The sequence below is a fragment of the Puma concolor genome, chromosome E1 (assembly GCF_028749965.1).
Source record: "Puma concolor isolate L17-30 chromosome E1, mPumCon1.1.hap2, whole genome shotgun sequence".
Lineage (NCBI taxonomy): Eukaryota > Metazoa > Chordata > Mammalia > Carnivora > Felidae > Puma > Puma concolor.
The window spans coordinates 36,980,445-37,003,944 of record NC_141680.1 but is presented as its reverse complement, the minus strand read 5'-3'; the positions used below and the strand labels follow the sequence as shown (position 1 = coordinate 37,003,944).

Sequence of the window (23,500 nt, the reverse complement as noted above, 5' to 3'; positions counted from 1 at the left end):
TTGCTTTAAAAGAAAGCCTATATTTAGCCAGGCTTAGAGGGCCTGTAAATATGTATTTTGCAACGCAGACAGCCATAGCTGTGGGAGCTCCAGAGACATGCAGGGAGGTCAAAGAAAAAAATTAACCGGAAGGATTGGGCAATATAGTTGGTCGGCAGCGGATTCGAAGGACACCAGTGCCTGCTCCAACTGCTAATAATATACATTCCTGTGTTTGGATGGTGGCTTCTGTTTTTCATCTGCTCTCTGGATCTTGTGCAGTGGGTGCCTGAGGAGGAGACCGGCTCTCAGAGTTCCCTTCCTCCATCCGCCTTTGCCTCACCTGCTCTGGGTCAGGGAAAAGAAAATGTTGCCCATGACGGCCCCTTTCCCACCTGGCAGGCTCAGCCTGGTGTGGCACCTGGCATAGGTACAACCTCCATAGGCCAGCTCTCCCGCCTCCCACTTTCGACCCCTTGTGCTTCGGGTGACCTCGAGGGGACAAATCCTGCCACTTCAGAGCAGTTCTATTTCAGAAAACTCTTCTTTCTAAAAAAAGAAGTGTGACGATATATGTGATATCTATGATATATGAGATATATCATATATGATATGTATGATCTCATATATGATACGTATGATCTCATATATCATATATACGATACACGACGTATATAATTTCAGTTTGAAGAGTTTCTTTAGAAATAAGAAAAGTTCAGAGAATCACCTAACAAACAAAATTTACAAATGCTAGCCTTGCATCATTTTTGCTTCGGGTTCCTTCATAGAAGAGAACAGAACACGGAAGCTGGTGCTTTCTCTTTCTCCCGGGTCCCCTTGCCCACCCTACCCACCGTCATAAATTTGGGATGCATCCTTTATAGCCCACAAGTTATTATTTTTCTAAATTGTGAAATATGGAAAATAACATAAAATTGGCTCTTTCAACCCTTTGAAGTGTTCGGTTCAGTAGCGTTGAGGACATTCACATTGTCCTGCAACCAACCAACACCACCGTCCATGTCTAGAACTTTCTAGTCCTCCCAATTGAAACCCTGTACTCATTAAACACCAACTCCCCGTGTCTTCCTCCCCTCGCCCCTGGCAACCACTGTTCTACTTCCTGTCTGTCTCTATGAATGTGACAACTGTCGGTACCCCATGCAAGCGGAATCATATACAGCATATGTTCTTTTGTGCCTGGCTTATTTCGCTTGGCACAACATCTTTGAGGCTCCTCCGTGTTGTAGCCTGTGATCAGCATTTCCTCGCTTTATTAAGTCTAGCCCATAATTTGATATTTCCCCTACACATTGATGTCTTCCTAAAGCAGGAGACAGTAACGCTTTTTCCATTATTGGGATGTATATAACCACCCTCCTGTCGTGCAGATCATTTTGTGTCTTTTTCTCATTTGGTGGGACTTTCACAGCGGAGCCACACCGACATGTGTGGCTTCGATTCCTTCACTTTAACTTCTGGTTGTCATGTCGGCAGGGGAATAAGCCACAATTTATTTATCAGTTCCTCTCTACTGAAGGGCGTTTGAGGTGTTTCTGTGTTTCGTCATTATAAACAGGGCTGCAATGAACACCCCGGTACTCGCGTGAGCCCGTCCGGAGAAGGTACACCTCGGAGCAGAGAGGTGGCGTGGGCAGGCACACTTTCAACTTGTCTGGTTCCACCCCACTGCTCTCCCCAGCGAGGGCTCCACTTTGTGCCCTCGCCACCAACGTTTGTACAAGATGTCCTGTCTGACCACATCCTTGCCAACAGCTGCTCTTGGGAGACTTTTTATTTTTGTCGGTCTGATGGGTGTGAAGCAGTATCTCATCTGAGCCTGCGTCCCCTGCCTGCGAGAAGTCGAGCACTCTCTCGTCCTTGTTGGCCATCTGGGTTCCCTCTGGTCGAATTGCTTCTGACCGTCTCCTTTGCTATCCATTGCACCTTTTTTTTTTTTTTTTAACGTGTTATTTTATTTTTGAGAGAGAGAGTGCACGTGCAAGTGGGGGAGGTGCAGAGAGGTGGGGGAGCGGGGGCAGGGGGGACAGAGGATCTGAAGCCGGCTCCGTGCCAACAGCAGAGAGCCCGACGCACGGGGCTTGAACTCCTGAACCGTGAGGTCGTGACCTGAGCCAAAGGCAGACGCCCAACTGACTGAGCCACCCAGGCGCCCCTGTTGCACCTTTTGATACAAGTTATAAAAAGCCCAACTAGATGTGCTTTAAGCAAAAAAGGAATTTTGTTGCCTCCTTATAGCAAGAAGTCCTAGGGTTGGTTAATTCAGAATCTCAGCTGTGACAGTCAAGGACCAGGTTCTTTCCATCTTTCCACAATATCCTCCTCATCACGGTGGCTTGCCTCTTTGGACCAGCCCCTCATGGTCCACAAAAGTGGCCTCTGCTCCAGGTGTCGTGTGCCGACAAACGTCCAGAAGGTAGAAGGAAGTGGACGTTTTCTTCCAGAGGCCCCACGGGAGATCTCCCTTCTGGTCTTGGCGGCCAGAATCGCATACACGTCCACCCCTAAGCCAGCCACGGACCGGAGGAACTGAATTATGCTATATGTAGACCGATCGCCGTTCACCTGACGCAGCTGGGGAAGGCCCAGCCTTCTCAAAAGCCTAGACTCCTGATTCCTGAATCAGACCAGGGTTCCATGAGCAGGGAGGAAGGGAAAGAATGCCATTTGGGGTGGCACTCGAAACGTCTGTGCTTTCCTTATTGGCTTGCAGGAGTTCTTTCTCTATCTTGGACGCTAACCTTTTGTTTATTATTATTTTAAAAATTCCAGACCCTTTTTATTACATAGCCTATTCCCTCTCACGGAGTCGCAATGCCGCTGACATCATAAATCACGTTCCCACATATGCTTGGATCTGTTTCTGGGCAGTCTCTTCTATTGATCTCTTTGTCTAGCCCGGCACTGATACCACATTGTTTTCATTAATATCGCTTTCAAAGAAGTCTTGGTATCTGTCAGGGGTTTATTCTTTTTCAGAACTGTCTGGCCTCTTGGTCCCCAGCTCTTCCGTATGAATTTTAGAAGAGCCTTGCCTGACTCTGCAAAGTCCTATTGGCGTATTTATTGGACTCGCATCGAATCAGAAGATTAATACGGAGAGAGCTGTTTTCAGGACACTGAGGCTTCTCACCCCTAAATTCAATACATCTCTCCACTTTTTCCTCTTATAGCCTAGAGTTTTTATAGTTTTATGGCTCACAGTTTTTCTTCATAAGGATCCGCGCGGTTTTTTCAGGGTTCTGTCCAATCTTAATAGTATTGTTAATAATTTATTTAAAAAAAAATATATTACAGTTTCCAGTAACATTGCGAGTGTCCAGGAACACCGTGGCATTTGGTATTTTAATCGCATCTGGATGTTAATTTTGGTCCAGCAACCTTGTTGATCTCCCTTAATAGCCCTCATAACATGCCTGTAGTATCTCTTGGATTTTCTATATAAATAATCATACCATCCGCGAAAAATGTCAGAGAGTTCCTTTCTTTTATTTTCCCTAATCCTTCTATCACTGAGCAGTAGCTTCTAAATCTGACTTCTTCCAGCTCTCGGGCTGCGCCAGTGGGCTGGCCCTGGGCAGCTATTGTCTTGCACCGTCAGCTATAAATAAATAAAAGACCCCTTCCTTTCTCCAGAGCTTTATACAGTTTACAAAGCACTTTGGCTTCCATTATCTCATTGGTTCTTATTACCCCCGCTTTCCAGGGAAGGAGTGTCTCCCCTCCGCTCCGTGCGTGTGCGTGTCCGTGTCCGGAGAGCTAGCTGGGCAGAATGCTGTGCTGTGAGACTTCTGACTGTCCCCTCCCCTTCTCTGTTTCTCCTGTAAGCTAAAAAGTTTGGTCAGGGATGGTCTCTGGGATTCTCAGACTCAGGATTGACTGCCCTGGGCGGTCACAAGGCTTCAAGAAACCTCTTTGAGGGCTGAAGTTCAAGGATAAAGGGCGGATTCTGGGTACCCTTAGGTCCTCAGACTGGTGCCCCCAATGCCGTGGGCAAAGATAGACGTGCTTGGAAGTCAGAGGGTTGATAACAAATGATGAGGATGGTGGGGAAGAGGGCATTGTGTCCAGTTCCCTGCCTCCATGCGGATTCTCCTCCCCACTTGGAAGAACATCCTCTGGACCCGGAAGGGGAGGACGAGGTAAGGCTCGAGGCCGTCGGCCTCCTCCTGCGTCGCCTCCTCTAGCGTCGCCTCCTCTAACTGCGGTTCTCAGCCAACACTAGTGACGCGCATCCCCAACCCGGGGCGGGGCGCTCCCGCCCCTCCCCCCGCCCCCCTACCCGACCCCTCCCCCCGCCCCCACCAGGCCCTGCTCCGTCCCAACATTGCGCAGGCGCAGGTCCGGGTCGCAGCCGCGAACGCGCCCTCTCGTGGCAGACTGACAGATCACATCCTTTGTTGTGGGCTGGGGGCGGTGAAGAGGAGGGGAGGAAAGATGTGGGTGGAGTCTGGGAGGCAGATGCGACAATCAGATCACAATGATGAGAATCCCTTTCCTTTGTCCCTCGTGACAACAAATAACCCCCGGTTGCAGATACAGACGAAGAAAATATGGCCTTCAGAAATCAAGAGGCTCACAGAGACAGAGTAGATTGAGAGAGTTGGGGAGATGATGCATTGATTCATTCAATCATTCATTCATTCAGGAAATATTCACTGAGATGGGCAGAGCCAGGGACAAAGGACCAGAGGACTTAAACTGAGACATTGACAGGCGGAGGTCAGGTGGAAGGCTGGGGAGACAGGTGCGGGTGGCACAGGTGGAGACCAGGCTGAGACACTGAGATGCAGAGATGACCCAGAAGGATGCAGTCGCCCCAGAAGGATGCTCCAGCGGGAGGGGGCCACAGCGGGAGCTCATGAAGGGACAGTATGAAGGTCAGGAGCGATACCAGTCACCGTGGATTGAAGATCAAATATGTTTAAAGCCATAAAGTCATAATTGTGCTACTAACGTTTTTTAAAAAAGCTAACCGGCCAAAGTTCGAGGGATGCTAGAGAATCAATTCATTACCTCAAAATTGGTAAATACAAGAACAGAATCAAGTATTTATCCCACCTTGCCTTCATACCACTCAGTAACCAAACAGTAAGTGAGAGGAAATTGCTGGGTCTAGAATTATTCCAGCCAATAAAGGAAGGAGTGATTGAATGGGAATATCACCATTTTGGGGAGGGGGGCGGAGAAAGGCTGATAGATGAGGCACAGAGCATCAGTGGTTGCCCGTGCTTCGGGATGGAAGAAGCAATACCACCATCTGTGAAGCGGTCTTGCTAAAGAATATAGAACCTACACCTGATCAGGACTCTCAATCCAACTACAATTTGCAGGAAATAACAATGTACAGGAAATACAATTTACAGGAAGTACAGAGGCCAGAGAGACATGTTAAAGAACACACTAGAGATGCAAATCAGCAAAACCCAGACGAAAACTGCACAACAAATGACCTGGTTCCCTCAAGAAAAAAGATAGGGAGAGAGAGAGAGAGAGAGAGAGAGAGAGGATTGGATAGGGAACCAATGGATTTAAAGAGATATAAAGGAGACACATTAATCGGTTGCAGTGTGTGTACTTATTTGGATCCTGATTCAAACAAATGCATTGTAAAAAAAAAAAAGACATTTTTGACAGATGGAAATCTGAACATTATAGATCTGATTTAAAGAATTATTATTAACTTTAAGGAATACTAAGGCACTAGGTGTAACGATTGTGCTTGTTTAAAAAAGAGTCATTATCTTTCAAAGATACATGCCAAAGTATTGACAGAGGAAATTAGGAGGGAAAGTCGGGTGTCGTATATGTGACGGGAGATTGGCCACGAGCTGCTAACTATTGAAGCTGGGGGATGGGTACGTGGCAGTTCGTTCTTAAATTCTGTAGACTTTGGCTTTGTTTTTGGTTTTGCTTTAGTTTTTTTTTTTTTTTTAATGTTTATTTATTTTTGAGAGAGACACAGAATCTGAAGCAGGCTCCAGGCTCTGAGCTGTCAGCACAGAGCCCGACGCGGGGCTTGAACTCACGAACGATCATGATTGGTCATGACCTCAGCCGAAGTCAGTGGCCCAGCCGACTGAGCCACTGGGGGGGGGGGGGGGGGGCTGTGGACTTCAGTTTTAGGTAAAATTTGCAAAGTAAGAAGTTGAAGGATGTGTGACCCCACTCTCTGTCCGCCCCCCCCCCCCCCCCCCCCCCCCCCCGCCCAGGCTCCCAAGGAACACAGGTGTTGAGAGTTACAGAGGCAGGTTACCATCCAGACAGCTCTGAGTGGGAGAGGTCCTCTGGTGGGCCACAGGGGACTTCCAGCTGACCCCTGGCACAGTCCCCGGGTCCCCTGGTTTGGAGGCGGAGGGGAAAAGGATCCGTAAGGAAGCTGGCCTCTGTGGGCCTGGCTGCACTGGGTTCGGGCCCTGCTACCTGAAAACAGCGGAGGGTGTGAGTGGGTCACTCCAAATATAGCAGAGGAGTCACATGGAGCCACGGAGGGGCTGAGGCCTGGGCCGCCAGCCAGTCTCTGGCACCTCTGCCTGCCCCCTCCCCCGCCCAGAGCCCTCTGACATTTGTGCTTTCTCCAGAACCTTTCTCCCTCGTGCCCTCCATCTCTGAGAAGGCGGATAGGTGCCAAGGTGATTCTGGGACAAAGCCTGCCCTGCCTGAGAGCCTGAGTGGACGCTGACTCTGGAATTTGGTGGCTCTCCAGGGACGGGCGGGACGGTCAGGTGGAGAGACAGCAAAAAAGACGAGGACTAAGTAAGCTGCCTACGTGCTGGTCATTCCCGCTGGCAGGCCGACACTCTGTCCCTCGGGCCCCACCACCCTTGCATGGGGTGTTGGGTATGGCGGTGAGATGCCAGGGCCCTTCATCTCAGGGCCCGGGAGGGGTGCTCACCGAACACAGAGCATTTTGGAACCCTGGCACCTGTGGGTCTCTGCCTCCTCCTCAGGGCAGCTGGGGAGAGTCCCCTCTGTCTGCTCCAAGAAGCCCCCAAAGAGAAGGGCATCCCACCCCCTTCGCGCCTGGACCAAGATCCTTGGGCAGAAGCAAGAAGGAGGGGGAAGGGTGCCCCACCAGCAAGAGCAGCCGCCGCCACGGGGGTTGAGTAGGGCACTGGGCTGAGTGGTTCACATGTGTTCAGCTGGTCAGGAGCATGGCCTTGGGGAAGCCAAGCGGCCCTCATGCCTCCCTTTTCGCACCTGAAAATGGGGATGAAATAACACTGGCCTCACGGAACTGCTGGGGGAATGGAAAGAGTTACTGCCCGGAAATGTCCGTAAAGCCTGGAGCAGAGTGGCAGGCGGGGGATTACCTGTCATTACCCACCGGTGGTGTGCAAGCTCCGTGGGGGGCAGGGTGCTGCCCGTCGAGGCTTCCTCTGTGCCTGGCACGCGGTAGGTGCTCTGTACGCATGCGCCAGAGTCCATGATGTTGAGGCTTCCTCACAAGGGCGTGGAGAGGTAAGCAGCGTCCTGGCCAAGTTGTAGTTGCCGGAACAGAGCCTAGAGAGGGCAATTGAGTTTTTCACGCCCCCCGTCTCCAGCTGAGTGGTCAAGGGGAGGATGTGCGTCCAGGCCTGCAGGCTGCAGTCTGTCTTCCCAGACCTGGGGTACACGCTGGGAGTACTTGGGTCTGGGGACACGGGCTGGGTGAACAGGCACCCCGCTGTTCAGCGTACTCGTAAGGAGGCCGTCACCTAGTCCCCTACACCTGCCTGCGCCAGATCCAGGGATACAAAGATAATAAGGCTCTGGTCCGCCCCGCGATGCTGTGCACAGGGGCCAAGGGGCCACCCAGCTCAGCCTAGCGGAAGGAGGGGGCAAAGGGAGACTTCAGGGAGGAGAGGAGGCCTGTGCCGAGTCCTTGCGAGGTGACGGGTGACGGAGTGTGCAGGCCGGAGGAGGGCAGGAAGGGAACTCTAAGCTTGTGCAAGGCACTTGGGAGGCTTAGGGGAGTGTGTCAGGGGTGGGGCGAGGCTGTGCAGAAGCCCTGGGGTAGTGTGTGTGTGGTCGGTAGTGGGGAGAGGAGGGGATTCTGGACAGGAGGGCCAGGCACAGGCAGGGTCTGAAAGCCATCGACAGCCGGACACTCAGGGCAAGGGGGAGCCCTTAGTGTTTTTAGGGGGGAATCAGGTTAGTGGCTTGGAAAACATTCTGTGACCACCTGGAGGGGATCGTTGGAGGGACCTTGTCATGTGAAGAGAGTGTCCACCCCAGGGTCAGTGCCTGCTCTGGGTGGGAATGGGGAGGGACCCGCCGGCAGAAGCTGGGGCCAGCTGCTCTGGGACACCTCCCCATTGTCCCTCCCTCCCTCCCTCCTCCCCTCCCTCCTCCCCTCCCTCTCTCCTCCCCACCGCTCCTGTCTCTGTCACTCACGGGGGCCGGGCAGGCTGGGGCAGCCATGGCAGCAGCAGTAATCTGGATTCTTCTCCTTGTGGGCAAGTTGGGGCCTTCTTCTGGGAGGAGGCCCAGGATGAAGGGACAGGATTTAGGGGTGGAGAGGCGAAAGTACAGAGGTCCCTCAGGGGAGGAGTCTGGGGGCAGGAGCCAGAAGGACTTTGGGGTGTTAATGCTGTGTCCGGTGGGAGGTCCAGGGAAATGGGGCTGGGAGCAGGGCTCCGGGAAGTGGGGGGCCGGGAGCTCTGAAGGGTGGGGTGCCCTAGGCCGAGGTGGGCCTGACGGCACAGGCCCGGAACGTCATGGGCCCTTTAATGGGCTGGCTGGTCTGCCTTCTTTCTAGGCCCAGGCTAAATTTGGCCGTGAGGGTGTGGGGGCCCGCTGGGGCAAATACTCTCCCTGGGGCACAGGATCCTACTGGCTCAGCTTTTCCTGGCCTCTCCTGTGGGTCCCTCTCCCCGTGTATGCGGGGAAAGGGGAGAGGGTTCCAGAATGGCTACCCACCTCCTCCAAAATTTCCTTCCCTCTCCCCCTCCCCTCCAGCCTCCCAGACACCCAGCATTCTTAAGGGTTCTTTTCCAAGTGCCTTTAACACACATACACCACCCCCCCATCTCACACCCCTCTCAGGCCGACAGCAGTCCCCGCCCACTGTGACTCCTCCAAGGAAGCCTAAAATGAGTGGGGGAGGGGGCTCCCACGAACCCAAACCAACAAAGGTCTAGGACTTGTCACAGCCAGGCCCCACCCTGTCCTTTCCTGAGAGCCCCCCCGCCCCCCCGCCCCCGCTACCACCACTTCTGTCTCTTAGGGGCACCAGGAGCTTATCCCCTGGCTGATACTAGGGCTGATGCGTGTGTTTGGGGGTTCTGGGGTCCCCACAGGTCTCTTGGCAGGGCTGGGGGACACCGAGGCCCAGCAGACCACCTTGCAGCCTCTTGTGGGCCGCGTCTTTGTGCACACCTTGGACCAGGAAACCTTCCCCAGTCTTTCTGAGCACGTTGGTGAGAGGGGCCCCAAGGGCGTTGGGTGGACGGCTGGGGACTGGCCAGGGGCTGGCGAAGGCTCCGGTCATTTCTCCAATCTCCTCCCTTTCACCAGATGTCCCACCCACCGTCCCTATCACCTACCACGCCCACCTCCAGGGACACCCAGACCTGCCTCGGTGGCTCCGTTACACCCAGCGCAGCCCCCACCACCCTGGCTTCCTCTACGGCACCCCCACCCCAGAAGATCGTGGGCGCCAGGTCATCGAGGTACCAGCAGGGACCCCAGTGGCTGGGTCCCATGTGGGCATTCGTTCATGTTCATTTACATAATTTAGATGCCTCTTAGGTGAGGGCGTCTCTGTCCTCTCCACATGTCTTGTCCCCTAACCCCGTCCCTCAGCCCTCTTCCCCATCCCCTCCCCCTGCCAGGTCATAGCGTACAATCGGGACAGCTTTGACACCACCTGGCAGAGGCTGGTGCTGTTGATTGGAGACCCAGAAGGTACCACCAGCCATACCCCTGCCCCACTCCCGCCCACCAAGCCCGTCTTGGGGGATTTCCCTTGGAAGGAGGGAGGGGGGTGTGAAGGGGACACTTGGGCGTAGTGGGAGCCGGGCATCATGGGAGGGCTCTAGAGTTGTATAAACTGGCCGTTCTGCTGACAGTGCGTGGGGCCTTGGGCAAGTCGTTGAGGCCACAGGGAGGGCATTTGGGGCCTGTGATGCATGGGGATTTTAGGGAGGAAGGGAGGAGTCAGGGGGCATGGGGAGGGGCTTGAGTGTGGGTTGGGGGGGAGGCTTGGGAAGGATCCATGCAGAACTGGGTGCCAACCTGGCATTTCCAGGCCCCCTGCTGCCTTACCAGGCTGAGTTCCTGGTTCGAAGCCACGATGTGGAGGAAGTGCTGCCCTCGACGCCCGCCAGTCGCTTCCTCACAGCCTTGGGAGGGCTCTGGGAGTCAGGGGAGCTCCAGATACTCAACGTTACCTCTGCCTTGGACCGTGGGGGTCGCGTCCCCCTTCCCATTGAGGGTCGCAAGGAAGGGTAAGCGTGCAATCCGGGAGGGCCACCTGGAGGAGGAGCCCAAACCTTAGTTACCCCAAACGGCGCACTCCCTGGTACCCTACGAGGACGTAGACGATCCAGCTATCCAAAGACATTCGTGGGAGTGTAAGGCCCCCTAGAAGGATGTGGAGCTATGTACTCTCACTCATAACCCAGGTCTCAAGGTGGCCCCGCAACCCCCAAACCTCCAGTGCCCAGTGTACATCCCCTCCCCAATTTGTTAACCGTGGCTTCTATCTGGGCCCAGGGTTTACATCAAGGTGGGCTCGGCCTCACCCTTCTCCACCTGCCTGAAGATGGTGGCATCTCCCGACAGCCATGCTCGTTGTGCCCAGGGCCAGCCTCCGCTTCTGTCCTGCTACGACACCTTGGCACCTCACTTTCGTGTGGACTGGTGCAATGTGTCCTTGGTGAGGAGGGGCCCTGGCTCTGGGGATGGGGATGGGGCATGCCCCCCATCAGTCTCCCCCCTACCCTTCTTCCCCACCCCATCTCTCTGTTCCTGTTTCTTTCTCTGAGTAGACACTGCGCTCAACAGCAACCCCCCCCCCGCCCCCTCCCCACACCCCGCTCCCTCCCCCCACCCCGCCGTGCTCTAATGCGCGCGTTCCGAAGTTCCACCTCGTCCCACGAGAGGGCGACAGAGTCCATAATCCAGGAAAGGCATCTCCCGGCTCCAGCAGTCTCCAATAGTTGGAAACTTCGCTCCCGTAGAGCAATTCCAGCACCCTTTCCCCACAAGGGTACTCTTTGGGACAGCTCTGTCTGCTTCCTTCCAAGGTGTCCAAATCTGCCTGGGATAGTTTCCAGATAGTTTCCACCTCCAAGTTATAAACCAAAGATGCTCGCTACTGCCCTTTGGGATATTGAACAGAATTATCTAGGGTTCCTAGAGACCCCGGCTCCCCGGGCTGGGAACCCCTGGAATACTCTGTCCCTGTGAATTGACCGACAGTGCGGCCAAAGACTGATAATCAACAACTCTGAGCACTTGCTGTGTGCTAGCACTATCCAATCAACATGTCTTACCCTCCCCACCACCCCAGAGACAGGTACCACTATTAGCATTCTGACTTTGCAGGGGAAGAAACTGAGGCAGCTGGAGGTAAGTCATCCAGCATAGCATTTGTCTGAATCAGGATTCGAACCCAGGCGGGAGGACCCTAGAGGTGTGCTCTAACCACTGTATGGACCTGTCTCTCCTAGATTTTCTGTCTTGGTTCTTATTCCAGTGCTTGTCCTGCTAGGTCAAGGTGGGGGAGGCAGGCATGGGGGCACCCCTGCCCTGTCCCCGTGGGGTCTCTGTGTCTAGCCAACTGGGCTCTCTGAGCAGGTGGATAAGACAGTGCCAGAGCCTGCAGATGACGTGCCCACCCCAGGCGATGGGATTCTGGAACATGACCCGTTCTTCTGCCCACCCACTGAGGCCACGGCCCGAGACTTCCTCACTGATGCGCTGGTCACCCTCCTGGTGCCACTGTTGGTGGCTTTGCTACTCACCCTGCTGCTGGCCTACATCATGTGCTGCCGGCGGGAGGGACGGTGAGTGTGGGGGACAGAGGGCAGGGAGGGCACTGTGGCTGCCCAGGTACACAGACCTCTCAGGGAGCAAGGTCCTCATCCAGGAAAGGAGTGGGGACCTCTTGCCTGGCCTGGAACCAGGAGAGGCTTATGGGTAATAACTAATCCCTTCCCTTGCTTTCCCACAGGCTGAAGAGAGACCTGGCCACCTCTGAGTGAGTAGGGGAAAGCGGGGGGCTGGGTGGGAGCCCCCCTAGACTGTTGGGGTGGACCCTCTAACCTCCATGAGCAGCACAGACAAGCCAGATTGCCCTGGGATGATGGGGTCCGCTCCTGGCCTCTGAGCTCCAGTTCTGGGCTGACTGGTTGCTGGGCTTGACCTTCCCTGACCCAGCCTTCTCATTTCCTGGTCTCCACGGGAGACTTTAACCTGGGATGGGCAAGGGTGGGGAGCCAGCCAGGTCTGGGGGCTCGCTGCCACCCTGGGGGGGGGGGGCGGTGAGAAGCAACCTAAGAGGCTGCACACACACACACACACACACACACAGACACTCTCACACCATGTATGGTTCCAGGCTGGGTTCTGTCACACAATTACCATGACGCTCTCTGGCCCTGGTTTCTCCACCTGCAACATCACTGATGTTGTCATTGAACTAGCTAATGTCTGTGGATGCTTTCAATTCCCCCAGCCCTTCCCAAATCCATCTCACCCTTATTTTGCCCAGGTGCCAGCTCCCCACGGCCTTACCCTCCTCTGTTCCCAGCCTTCTTCCCCTCCCACCCCCTTGAGCCCCAAAGATTCCAGGAGGCAGATGTGAAATAAGTTAGGCTCCTTTTATTTCCACTGCACTGAGCCTTTGGCGGGCCTGGCACCCCTGCCTGCTTGCCTGGCCTGCCTCGTTAATTGCGGCGGCATCTGGCCACCCTGCGAACCCCCTTGTTTAGTCGCTTGTGCCCCTTCTGGGAGCCTGCTTGCAACCTGCGCTGCCCAGGCCGGCGTTGCCCGGATCGGCGCTGCCCAGACCTGCGCTGCCCAGACCGGCGCTGCCCAGACCTGCGCTGCCCAGACCGGCGCTGCCCAGACTGGCGCCGGCTCTGGGACCTGCCCTTGACCTTGGAGGCATACTTGTTGCCAATGCGGAAGGAGCCCAGGGCCCCCTTGCCGGTCACCTGCTTGAGCATGCCTTTGTCCACCAGCCCCTTGACCGCTCGCTTGAAGTGCCAGGCGTTTTGGGTCATGTTGTAGCCTGCGGTGGCGACGGCCTTCTTCAGCGTGGTCAGCGTCACGTGTCTGTGCGCCCCCTTGTGGGCCACAACCCCCAGGATCACCTTGGATATGCTGGGCTTCTGGCAGACTTTGGGGCTGGCTGGGCACTCAGTCTCACTCTCGCTAGGGGCTCCGGATGGGCTGGCCTGCCGGCCCGCACCCTGCAGAGCGTTCAAGGCCAAGGGTGGAGATGCGGGCGGCAGCAAAGTGTTTTTCTGCATCTCTCCCTGGGGCGGGTGAAGGGAACTAGGCGCAAGGACCTCCAGGGTGGTGGCCGGAAGTCTCCCCTCGGTCTCTCCTCGGTGGGTGAGGTGAGTCTCTGCTCCTGGTTCCCTCAGAGGCTTCCGCCCGCAGAGGGCTCCGGCCCAAGCCTTCCCCTGGGTGGCCAGAAGGAGGACCAAGAATGATCACCCACGGCTGGCCTCACAGACTTGTGCCTCAGGTGCAGGAGGCGGCAAGGTTATCTCTGTGGTGACCTCAGGGGGACATTGTGAGGTCACCAGAATCCTGTGAGGGTCACAATAGTCCCGTCGTTCCCTCCTGGGAGGTGCAGATGGGAGCTGCCAGATAGTGTGGGCATCTGACAAGCCAGGTACCCCGGGAAGAAGGGCTGAGGTGTGGGGCCTCCCATCCGCATGCGTGTTTTGAAACGAATGTGCCAGCTGATTTCAGGGTGTTCTGAGACCCTGGTTTCCAACCCACCATTTTGACCCCACCATCGCACCCCATTGGGTTGAGGAATAGAAACACTTTTAGAATCAGAATTATACCAACATTTGTGAATTTTCTTTAAGTTTATTTATTTATTTTGAGAGGAGGCGAGGGGCAGAGAGAGAGGGAGAGAGAATCCCCAGCAGGCTCTGTGCTGTCAGCGCAGAGCCCTATGCGGGGTTCAAACTCACAAACCATGAGATCATGACCTGAGTTGAAATCGAGAGTCAGATGCTTAACCAGCTGAGCCACCCAGGTGCCCCATCAACAGTTGTGAATTTTTATGGGGAAAATATTTTCCAGAGTGAACGGAAATGTACTTCTTCAACTTACCTAGGTCGATTTGATTCCTTGGTCATCTTTGACCACAAAGCAATGGAAAGCCTCTGCTTTTTTTTTTTTTCTTATTCTCATTTTTTTTTAAAATTTTTTTTAACGTTTATTTATTTTTGAGACAGAGAGAGACAGAGCATGAACAGGGGAGGAGCAGAAAGAGAGGGAGACACAGAATCTGAAACAGGCTCCAGGCTCTGAGCGGTCAGCCCAGAGCCCGATGCGGGGCTCGAACTCACGGACCATGAGATCACGACCTGAGTCGAAGTCGGACACTTAACCGACCAAGCCACCCAGGCGCCCCTCTTATTCTCATTTTTATTTGATAGAATTTTTTCCCAGAGAGGTGGAGGATTTTCCATGTACGTTTTTCAAGGAAGATTTCATTCTTCCATTTTTTTGGCCGTGCCCAATTTGATCACTCACATCTTCTGCCATTGTGGAAATTCTCTTCTGACCAGATATTTCCACCAGTGGCCAGCTTTCCTGGGTCAGTGTTGTAGCTCCGAAGGTATCAGAAAATCTTCATCAAGTTTGAATCAATCCCCGGGTTTACCAGGTGCCATATTAGCCCTTGCTGGTTTGGATCTTGCGTCGATTTATTTCCACAAATTCAATTCTTGTTTTTGCTTGTTCAATGTCTACCATTTTTTCAAAAGTTTTTTGCAACTACCTTTTTTCTTTTCTTTTTTTTTTTTTTTTTCAAACCGCAAATTGTGATTCTGCTGTCCGTATCAGATTTTGCTGGCCAGAAAGCCGTCCAGCCTGACCCTCTCGTGTGGTCTGTGTGCCAGAGACAGGGCTCGAGCGTTGTGTGTTGGTAGTGGGCCGTGTGTGTGTGTGTGTGTGTGTGTGTGTGTGCATGTGTAGGAATGCCTGCCCCTTCGTTCGTCTGTCCAAGTGCTGATGTGGAAGGACTGTGGGAGAAGGCGGTGCGGGTCTGGCTTCTCCTCCTGCTCTGGAAAAACATCCCCCAGAACATTTTCCACCTGTGTGTGTTGCCAGAGTAATGAGACCCAGATGTGGGGCTGGGGGCAGGGAGGGGGCCCATTAACTCAGGCCCTTCTCCTACTGAGGGCATTACCTGCCCAGCTGCCTCCAGCCCTAAGCATCCACATGTTTCTTACTTCCTTTCTCCCTCAGCCTCCCCTTGCCTGGGAATGGAAAATTGTGTTTTGGACAACTCTGCTTGCCAAATTCCAGACTCAAGAGCTCATCTGGATCCTACCCTGGCCTTCTAGGGTGACCCCACCCCCTCCCGCCAACCAGACGGGACTTGGTCCTACTCCCCCACCCCCGAGGAGGAGTGTGGCCCGTTCGGCGTGAAGCTAGAGAGTCTGACCTGTCGTCTCATCTGTCAGGTTCTAGCCGGAGTCTAGCTGGAGTCTAGCTCAGTCCACTAACTGAGACTTGGACAGGGGTGGGGGTCATTGCCCCTTCCCCATTTGATCAGTAGCCCAGAGGCAAGTAGGGTAGCTTCCGCCCTGCCTAGGGCCCCAGCCCTTTATTGTTTGTGATGAAAGGTTCGTGCTGTCTCACCTGGCAACCAGTAGTCTGGGAAAATATCTCCAAGTTGGACTCACAAATGTGGGTGGGTTCGTGGAAAGGGGCTTGGAAACATCCCTTTACTGGAGGCTAAGCACAGCAGTGCGCCCGCTATAACAAAACAACATTGATAATTATGATAGCAACAGCAAGCTCCCTGTAATATTAGCTGCCGCTTGCCGTGATGCTGACCAGGCGAGATTTGTTTTCCCTGCATTAACTCATTTAATTTGCACAGCAACCGCATTACAGTCGGGGAAATCGTGGCACAGAGAAGTTAAGTGACTTGCATAAGGTCACACAGCCAGTAAGGAGTAGAACTCACATTCGAACCCAAAGCAAGTCTTCGTGCTAGGTTACATTGTGCGACCCTCCTTCTCAGAGTGAACTAAAGCTTGCCCCAGACAGCGGAAAGCAAGCTCATGAGACTTGTCAGATGAGAACGAGGCTGAGCCTTCTGGGAAGAAACTGAGTTCAGGAAGGACGCGGGGATTCCAGGCCCATTGAGCCCGGGGCTTGGTGCAGGCCTCAAGGAGCCTTGGTCTGAAATAAAGACAGAAAGAAGAGACTCAGTGTCCAGAGCTAGTTGGTGCTGGGGGCAGACTGGAGCAGGTTGAGAGGGGTCAAGGTACAAAGGCAAGGGAGGCTAGATGGGAGGAGCCAGAAGATGATACTGTCAAGGCCAGGCAGGAGAGAGCATGAGCAAAAGTGGGAGGTGGGAAGAGAGAGGGGGTAGGTTTGCCAGACTAAGACAGGGATGAGGCGGGGAGGGCTGGACGGTCAGTGGTAGGAGAGAGTATTAGGGGAGGTAGCTGAGTGCTGGACGGGTCCTACAGGGTCATCAGTACATAAAGCCCAGCAGACACCGGCCTCTGGAAATAATATATCCACCGTGGGTATCTCTTCATGTCTTAGCATCCCGGAAGCTCTTACCATGCTCCAGGCGCCTTTCTAAAAACACTTTTCTCCCCTAATTGCTGCTACAGCGCTAGAAGGTAGTCCTATTATTATCCCCATTTTACGGTTGGGGAAACTGAGGTGCAGAGCGGTTAAGCAACTTGCCAGGGACACAGAGCTTTGAATCCAGGCCGTCTGCAGCCACGGCTTCTGCTCCCATGACTGGCCACTGAGCTGTCACCGAAGACCTTCCAGTTTGTCCTCCCCTCACCTGTCGTGTGTGCGAGCTTCCCCCTACATACCAGGTGGGGGAGGTGGCAGGGGGGCTCGCAGCCAGCGGCATGCTGCATCTCACCGGGGTTGACTCCCAGGGCTGATGACTCTGCCGGCTCTGTGCCCCCAGCATCCAGATGGTCCACCACTGCACGATCCGCGGGAACACGGAGGAACTACGACAGATGGCATCCAGCCGTGAGGTGCCCCGGCCGCTTTCCACACTGCCCATGTTCAACGTGCGCACGGGCGAGCGGCTGCCCCCCCGGGTGGACAGCGCCCAGGTGCCCCTCATCCTGGACCAGCACTGAGGGCACAGTCAGGTGGGTCCGGGTGGGCGGTGCCAGCCTCATTTTGGGGAACAAGGTGGCTTCTGTCTCAAGGCTGGGGTAGACGGTGGGGAGGGTGAGGTCCAGGGAAGGGGCACACAGACCTGCCCGCTCCTCTGAGGTACCGGTGGGGGTTGCTCGGCAGGGCCAGGGCTGTGCCCCACAGGGCCAAACACTCGGGGTCAGAGGTCTGGGGTGGCCAGGAGGGCAGGAGGACCAGGGCCTGGGCCTCATGGCCCCTCATCCCTTCCCTCTGCCGTTCCAGGTCCAGAGCCTCATCCTCCTTTCTCCCCCCATGCACAGAGCAGCCGACCCACAGCCACATCCTTCCTCCTGATTCCGGCTCCTGGCCTCATGGCCCCCAGGCTTGGAACAAGCAGAGAGACGGCAGTGGGGGAGGTGAGGGTGCCTGGGGTCAGGACCCCCAGAATAAATAGCTGCCGCTCTGCTCACCTATTGCCACCAGCACCTTCTTCTCAGCAGCCTCCCACCAGCACTCGCTGCCTCAGTTTCCCTTTCTGCCTCCTGGGAGCCCTCAGAGTCAGCCAGGGGCTGCCAGCCTGCCCTTTGGACTCTTGGCGTTTTGCTGTTTTCTCACCTTCTCTGGAAGAAAGAGGGAGGGACCTGCTACCTGTGGCCCTGGTCTGAATCCTCACGTGAACCTGATAGTGATGCGTCATTATCCCCATTATATAGATGAGGAAACTGAGGCCCAGGGAGAGTAAGCAACTTGCCCAAGGTCACAGAGCAAGCACGTGGCAGAGTTTGGATTAGAACCTGGCATGTCCATCTCTACCCTGCCTTCTGGAGGGCTGAAGGGTTCTGGAAGCAAGAGGCTCTTACCTGTCAAGATCCCCTAGGGGAAGAGCCCCTTTGTAACGCATGCTGCCAGGGAACCTAGTCTGTATGTGGAGAGAAGGGGTTGAGCTACAGGACCCCGAATGCCCGGGCTCAATGACCCCCTTCCTAGTGGGCTTTTCCAGGGACCGAGGTCCAGAGGACACTGCACGACCTGGAATCCTTGAGCTGAGCGTCACCGGCTTGGCCCTGCAGAGCTCGGCTGGCTAGGAAGAGGCCCGAGCTGGTTTTTCCCAGGTGGCTACAACCTCGCAGGGCCACCGTGCCCCTGCCTACTGCAGGGGCCTACATCCAGGCCTACATCTTGAGCCTACATCCAGGCTCACATCTGACCACTCCCTTTCGAGGACGAGCCAGAGACTAGACCCGAGGGGGGACCCAGATAAAGGAGGGATGGCAGAGGGGCAAGGACTTGTGACCTAGGTCCCAGGCCCCTGGCTCCAGGTGGCGTCTCCCAGAAAATCCAAACAAGGGCAAGACATCGGCCACGGTGGCCTCTAAATCCCACCAGGCCTGGGATCTGCCCATTATCCTGGAGCTGACTCTTAATCATCCCTCTCGCTCCCTGAAGGGGGCTGCCATGGGGCGGTGGAGGCGGGGGCGCTGCACTTGGGGTTTTCCCTTCCCTGGAGGCAGGGGCCCGGGTTTGGGGGCCGATGGGGAGGGGCCCCAGTCTGATGGTGGTGCCTCCTGGGCCAAGGACCCCTGGGTTTGTGAATACTGTGTCCGGGTGTCCCTAAATGTACAGGCAAAGCGGTGGTGAGGGTGCCCTTGGACCCCCTGCCCTTTCTCTCATTCCCTGGAATCCCCACCTTCAAGCGTATCCTGTATCGGCTTCTCTTGGCCTCCACTCTGACCTTCCCGGTGCAGCAGCAGGATCTGGCTCCCGGGGTCCCTGCACAGCGCCCCCGCTGGCTCCCTGCCCCTCGAGCCCCTCAGCTCCAGCAGGAGCCGGGCCGTCCTTTCAGGAGAAAGATCAGATCGGGAATCTCGCCCCTGCTTTTGACTCTCCAACATCTTCCGGTCACACTGAGAGTGAGATCCACGCTCTTGACCAGCTGTGCTGGCCCTGCCCAGCCCTCTGACCTCATCCCTGCTCTTCCCACGCCCACCGCAGCCCTACTGCCTCATAACATGCTCCTGTTCAAGATCTTTGCTGGGAACTCCCAGTGCCCCCCCCCCCCCGCCCCGCCCCGCCGTCCCCATCCACGGAACTGCGCTCTCACTGTGCTTGTTTTGGTCTTTGCCCAAATAGCAGCTCCTCAGAGAGCCCCCCTTCCTCAGAGAGCCCCCCTACTTCCTCGGAGAGCCCCCTCCGGCCCCCCTGCCTCCAGCGCACCACGCACCCTCCCTGTCGGTGTGCTGTGTCTGGGTCCCTTGTTCCAGGTCGGCTTCCCACCCTAGACCTACGCTCCAGGAGGGCAGGATTCTGGTGCCCACTGGGGACGGGGGAAGTGCTGCACACAGTAGGTGCTCGGGGCAGAGGTTCTGAAGGAATGCTCAGGTCTGGGCGTGCTCAGAGCTCTTAAGAAAGTCACTCCTCCTCTCTGGGCAAAGCTGGTAAGCAAGGCCATTGCAAGTGCTTCTATGGTTATGTTCGGCCCCCCTCCTCCCCCACTGCTGGGCATCCCATACCTGTTAGTTGGTTGGTTGGTTGGTTAGCTGGTTAGTTATCCCGTAAGCATCTGCGGAGGCAGGCAGAGGCTCAGGGCCGGCACACGGGAGGCGCTCGGTAGACGTTTGTTGACGGACTGAAGGCCTGTTGGGGTGGCCACCCCCAACCACATGGGTCCTCTGGTAAGACAGTGTTTCTGTCTCGTGCGTCATTTCCTCCTTTCCCTTGAGGCCCCTCATCCGGTGGAAACCTGGAGTCGTGCCAAATCTGCTCAGGTTGGAGGCTCTGAGCTGCCAGCCTGCCATCTGGGGTCCTTGATCCCTGCCCCCCTGGAGGCAGGGGCTGTCCTCTCCCCGTCTCTGTGCTCCTACCCTGGCAGCCAGGCCCGCTCAGGCCTCCGTGTTCTTCCTGTGCACCAGCCAGGGGTGGGAGAGTTCCCGGGCCAGCCCCCTCGCTCCCCTGGGCTTCCCGGCTTTGCCTTGGGATCTTGGCTCCAAGGAGCACACGGGAGCCTGGCTGCCGGCCTGGGAGGGAGTGGCCCAGACAAATAGCCGGGAGGATGGCGTGAGCGCACCCAGGCGCCCCTCGGCGGCACACGGGGAGGGTGTGGAAGTCCTCGGCCCCTCTCTTCCCACTGAGGGGCAAGAGTCCAGCGGTGGTCACGCCCAACCCTCCACAGCCAGAGAAAAGTAGCCACGGTGTCCCCCCAGCCCCCGCACCCTGAGACTCAGCCTCACACCCGGCTCCACCCTCGGCTCCGCCAGTCCCACGGCGAGCACAGCCCCATGACCCATGGGTGTGTGGGGCCTCCACTGTCACCCTCAACAGAGCCCCGCCACGGCTTGCCTCTGGATGTTCCCTCACCACCTCTCGATCCTGGAGGAGGATCTCTGCCAGGGCGGGGACCCAGGGCCCTGCCTACAGCCTGCCTCAGTCCCCATATGGCGTGTGTCTCCCTTTCTCTTGACACACACACACACACACACACACACACACACACACACCATTTACAGGCTGTGTTGTGTTGTTGGGACTTGGGATCAGAGCAAGCGGGACTCAAATCTCGGCTCTGACGGCTAGTTTACGCGTAAGACATTAATCATAAGTGCCCCGGGGCCGTTGTGAGGATTGGTGATAACGATCAGTGTCTGGCATCTCGCAGCGCCCAGGAGTGGAGAGACATTATCACATACAAGCACTCGCATGATCACCCCCGCACCAGAGGCCCCGGGGGGTCCCCCTGGCCCCCAAGGCCCAGGTTACATGAGCTCGGTCTACATTCTGCACCCTGTGAAGGGTTCAAGCTGCCCTTGCAAGTTTGGGGCGGGAGGCTGAAATTCCCATGCTTCCTGGCGCTGATCTGCTGGCCAGTGAAATGCTATGTGGAGGTAAATTGGGGTTCCATGAAATCTGTTATTAAAATTAACGTCACCTGTTTTCTTTTTGTGGTCTTACGACGGCTGCAAAAAACCGAAAGATTACATGTGCGGCTTCCCTTCTGTTTTCACTGGGCAGCGCTGGCTTCATGGCTTTTCCTTTATCTCCACTCCAGATCGTCCCAGACCCAGAGCTCGGCCCCTTTCCTTGCTTCCTCCAGAACGCCGGCTTATACCAGACCTCTGTGCATGCATGAGTTTTCCAAAGTCTTGAGGAGTTGGCGGGGGGAGGGGGTGGTGGGGGTCTGCCCACAGCAGTAAAGTCACCTAGAACTTGAATATGTGGCTTCCTTATTCTAAAATGTGCTTTGGTCCCCATCCCACCCCGTCCTCCTCTTCCTCCCACTGTCTTAGGCAGAGAAACCCCCACTCTCTCCAGCACCTGCATGCGCCAGACTCACCTCCCTCCAGGCAGTGCGCATGCTCCGAAAAGGTATCGAAATCTCCGTGTGTGAGGGTCTGCTTACCTTTAAGGATAAGGGCCATCCTTCTTCCGGGGTCTTGCCTCCTGGTCCGTGGACATCTCTCAGCTCTGCTTGGTACCCTCTGGAGGCACACCAGGAGGAGGACAGAGACACAGCTGCTCACCAGTGCTAGGGCTCCGCTGGCCCTGGGACAATGGTCTCCCCCAAGGACAATGGTCTCGCCCATACCCAAGCTCTCCTGGTTTTTCCCAGCTCCTTCCTGATCAGCTGCCCCCATTCATCAGCAGGCCCTCCTGTGCCCTCTGTCATGCCTAGGCACACGCACGTCCCCAGGGCTTGACCCTTATGTTCTCAGTTCACAGTCATCTCTTCTGCCGTCGTGTGTGGGGGGAAGCGGTTCCCCCCCCACAAAAGCCCCCCATCCACCCCCAACACACCCACACGTGTGTAGGGCCCCTTCAAGCACCGACATACGTGTTCATGGGTGGGTGGGCACCAGAGAGTGAGACGCACTCTCATCCACACTGGGACGGCTGGGTGGCACCCACCTCACCCATTCACACAGCGGCCCACACTCCCGGCGTCCACGCAGCCTTCCCTGTGGGTTCTGGTTTTGAGAGCAGCCCCACGCTCGCTCCCATTCTACACACAGCCCCACGTGCCCCCTCACCTGAGGCTCCCACACTCCAGCTAAGCGGCCCCCTCCCCAGCCTCTTCCCCCCTCACGCTCACCCGTGTCCATCCAGAAAAGTCTTGGAGGTCCCCAGGCAGCCGAGGAGTAAAGAGGTGACCCCAAAAAGGAGGGGGAATCCGCCATATTTCGGTCGTAAAACATCCTGCCAGGAGGTGGGCTCGCAGCACCAAAGGGACCCAGGGTTCTGAGAGCGGCAGCAGCAATAACACATCCAAACGAAGCCTCTTTCCTTTCTAGAATTTTCCACCTGAAGTCGGCTGAGAAGTCAGCCAGGGCAACGTGGCCCGGCTCGTCACAGAGAAGGCAAAGGTGAGTCCCATGGAGCGGTACTGGGGACGGCCGGCTCCGCACCACGATGCAGGGGGTAGCCCGGGTCTGGGGGAGCGGGTCTGGGCAGCTCTATTTAGGGCAGCCGTGATGTCATCGGAAAGGAGGGCTTGAGTTTGGGAATGTGGCACAATGGCCTCTTTGTCCCCCTCTCCTCCTGTCCTGCACACACACCGAAACCACATTCTGGCCTCGCACCCACGTGACCCAGGCACGGAGCACCAGCGCTGTCACACCAGGCCCGCCACCACAGCCCTACCGGGCGCTGTCACCTCAGGTGCCCTCAGACACACACACGCACACACACACACACGCACACACACACGCATGCCCCCATGTGCGGATTTGTACATACATAGCAAGAGGCATATTCTCTTGTTCGTCCGGAGATGCGGTGGCCACAGGCCCCTTGTCGCTGTTAAAATTAATCCCAGTTATATGGAAACCAATTTGACAATAAACTTCATATATTGGAAAAAAAATTAATTAAAAAAAAAATTAATCCCAGTTAAGCACAACTTAACACTGAGTTCCTCAGGGGCACCACCCACATGTCAAGGGCTCCATAGCCACGTGTGGCTAGTGGCTGTGGTACTGGAAAGCACAGAGAGAGTGTCCTTCGTTGCAGAAAGCCCTGGCCCAGGCCCTGGTGCCCAGCCCCATGTGGCACGCACACCTGATGTCTGGCCTCAGTCAGCCCCTGCCGGGCCGTGTCTGCCGGTAAGGCTGAGATGAATTTTGCAGGTGTGGAGAGCTTGGGAAACTGAGAGGGGGCAGACCGGGGCCTGGGCTGGGCAGGAGAATGAGGGGACATG

The 23,500-nt window shown here is 55.9% G+C and overlaps 2 protein-coding genes and 1 long non-coding RNA gene across 4 annotated transcripts; 1 reads left to right on the top strand and 2 right to left on the bottom strand.

The window, feature by feature from the left end:
- On the bottom strand, window positions 1–7,497 carry LOC147574277 (uncharacterized). The gene is made up of 2 exons (XR_015243725.1): window positions 7,328–7,497; window positions 1–327 (listed from the first exon to the last, which is right to left on the bottom strand). It is a non-coding gene; the product is annotated as an uncharacterized LOC147574277 (long non-coding RNA).
- An 889-nt stretch (window positions 7,498–8,386) lies between these two features.
- On the top strand, window positions 8,387–17,782 carry SGCA (sarcoglycan alpha). Its single transcript, XM_086687018.1, has 10 exons — window positions 8,387–8,438; window positions 9,282–9,401; window positions 9,499–9,653; window positions 9,816–9,888; window positions 10,232–10,430; window positions 10,699–10,861; window positions 11,785–11,993; window positions 12,161–12,187; window positions 17,132–17,324; window positions 17,596–17,782. Exons 1-9 carry the CDS (start codon window positions 8,402–8,404, stop codon window positions 17,310–17,312), a joined length of 1,164 nt encoding a protein of 387 aa, XP_086543144.1. The 5' UTR covers window positions 8,387–8,401; the 3' UTR covers window positions 17,313–17,324; window positions 17,596–17,782.
- Window positions 12,796–13,697, bottom strand: LOC147574276 (histone H1.9-like). 2 transcript variants are annotated; one of them, XM_086687020.1, is made up of 2 exons: window positions 13,060–13,696; window positions 12,796–13,029 (listed from the first exon to the last, which is right to left on the bottom strand). In XM_086687020.1, the coding sequence occupies exons 1-2, from the start codon at window positions 13,461–13,463 to the stop codon at window positions 12,876–12,878; spliced, it is 558 nt and encodes a 185-aa protein (XP_086543146.1). In that variant the 5' UTR covers window positions 13,464–13,696; the 3' UTR covers window positions 12,796–12,875. The 2 variants fall into 2 exon arrangements, with proteins under 2 accessions (XP_086543146.1, XP_086543145.1); XM_086687019.1 differs by having other exon boundaries at window positions 12,796–13,697.
- Window positions 17,783–23,500: the final 5,718 nt, after the last annotated feature.